Source organism: Eimeria mitis, genomic scaffold (assembly GCF_000499745.2).
Source record: "Eimeria mitis Houghton genomic scaffold, Emh_scaff470, whole genome shotgun sequence".
Lineage (NCBI taxonomy): Eukaryota > Apicomplexa > Conoidasida > Eucoccidiorida > Eimeriidae > Eimeria > Eimeria mitis.
Window position 1 is genome coordinate 18,765 of NW_013573004.1, and position 783 is coordinate 19,547.

At 36.8% G+C, this 783-nt stretch overlaps 1 protein-coding gene across 1 annotated transcript in view; it reads right to left on the bottom strand.

Annotated features, from left to right (window-relative positions):
* The window catches only part of EMH_0013380 (uncharacterized protein), a gene marked incomplete at both ends in the record, with an annotated part of 4,496 nt that overhangs the window by 3,102 nt on the left and 611 nt on the right, over positions 1-783 (bottom strand). The window contains 3 exons of the mRNA XM_013499816.1: positions 124-147; positions 268-291; positions 521-594. Of these exons, the coding sequence (XP_013355270.1) occupies positions 124-147; positions 268-291; positions 521-594 (122 nt within the window). The remainder of the gene's footprint in view (positions 1-123; positions 148-267; positions 292-520; positions 595-783) is intronic.

Genomic DNA, 783 nt, shown 5'->3' on the forward strand with positions numbered 1-783 from the left:
AAACCACAAACCCTAAACCCTAAACCCTAAACCCTAAACCCTAAACCCCAGACCCTAAACAATTAGATATTCTCTATTTTTGAGGGATTCTGAACAACAAACCCTAAACCCTAAACCCTAAACCCTAATATTTGTTTTTGAGGGATCCTGAACAACAAACCCTAAACCCTAAACCCTAAACCCTAAACCCTTAACATTAGACCCTAATATCTGTTTTTGAGGGGTCCTGAACAACAAGCCCTAAACCCTAAACTCTAAACCCTAAACCCTAATCTCTGTTTTTGATGGGTCCTGAACCACAAACCCTAAACCCTAAACCCTAAACCCTAGACCCAAAACTCTTAGATGTTCTGTGTTTTTTTGATGGATCCTGAACAACAAACCCTAAACCCTAAACCCTAAACCCTAGAGCCTTTTTTTCGGGTTTGATAAAGGAGTAGACAAAGTGGTGCAGGCATTGTGATCTAGATATAATAAATTAGGGTTTAGGGTTTAGGGTTTAGGGTTTAGGGTTTCTTACAGCAACAGCCACGTCACCCAAAACCCTCATCAGGTTGCTGAGTTTACATTTAGGAGGAGGCGGAGGCATAAGACCTGTACATACACCCCAAAACCGAGGGTTTAGGGTTTAGGGTTTAGGGTTTAGGGTTTAGGTGTAGCCACACAAATATATAAAAAAGGGAAAACTCTCTATACACACACATATATAATATATAAATATATATATATATATATAAATATAAATATATATATATATATATATATATATATATATATATATAT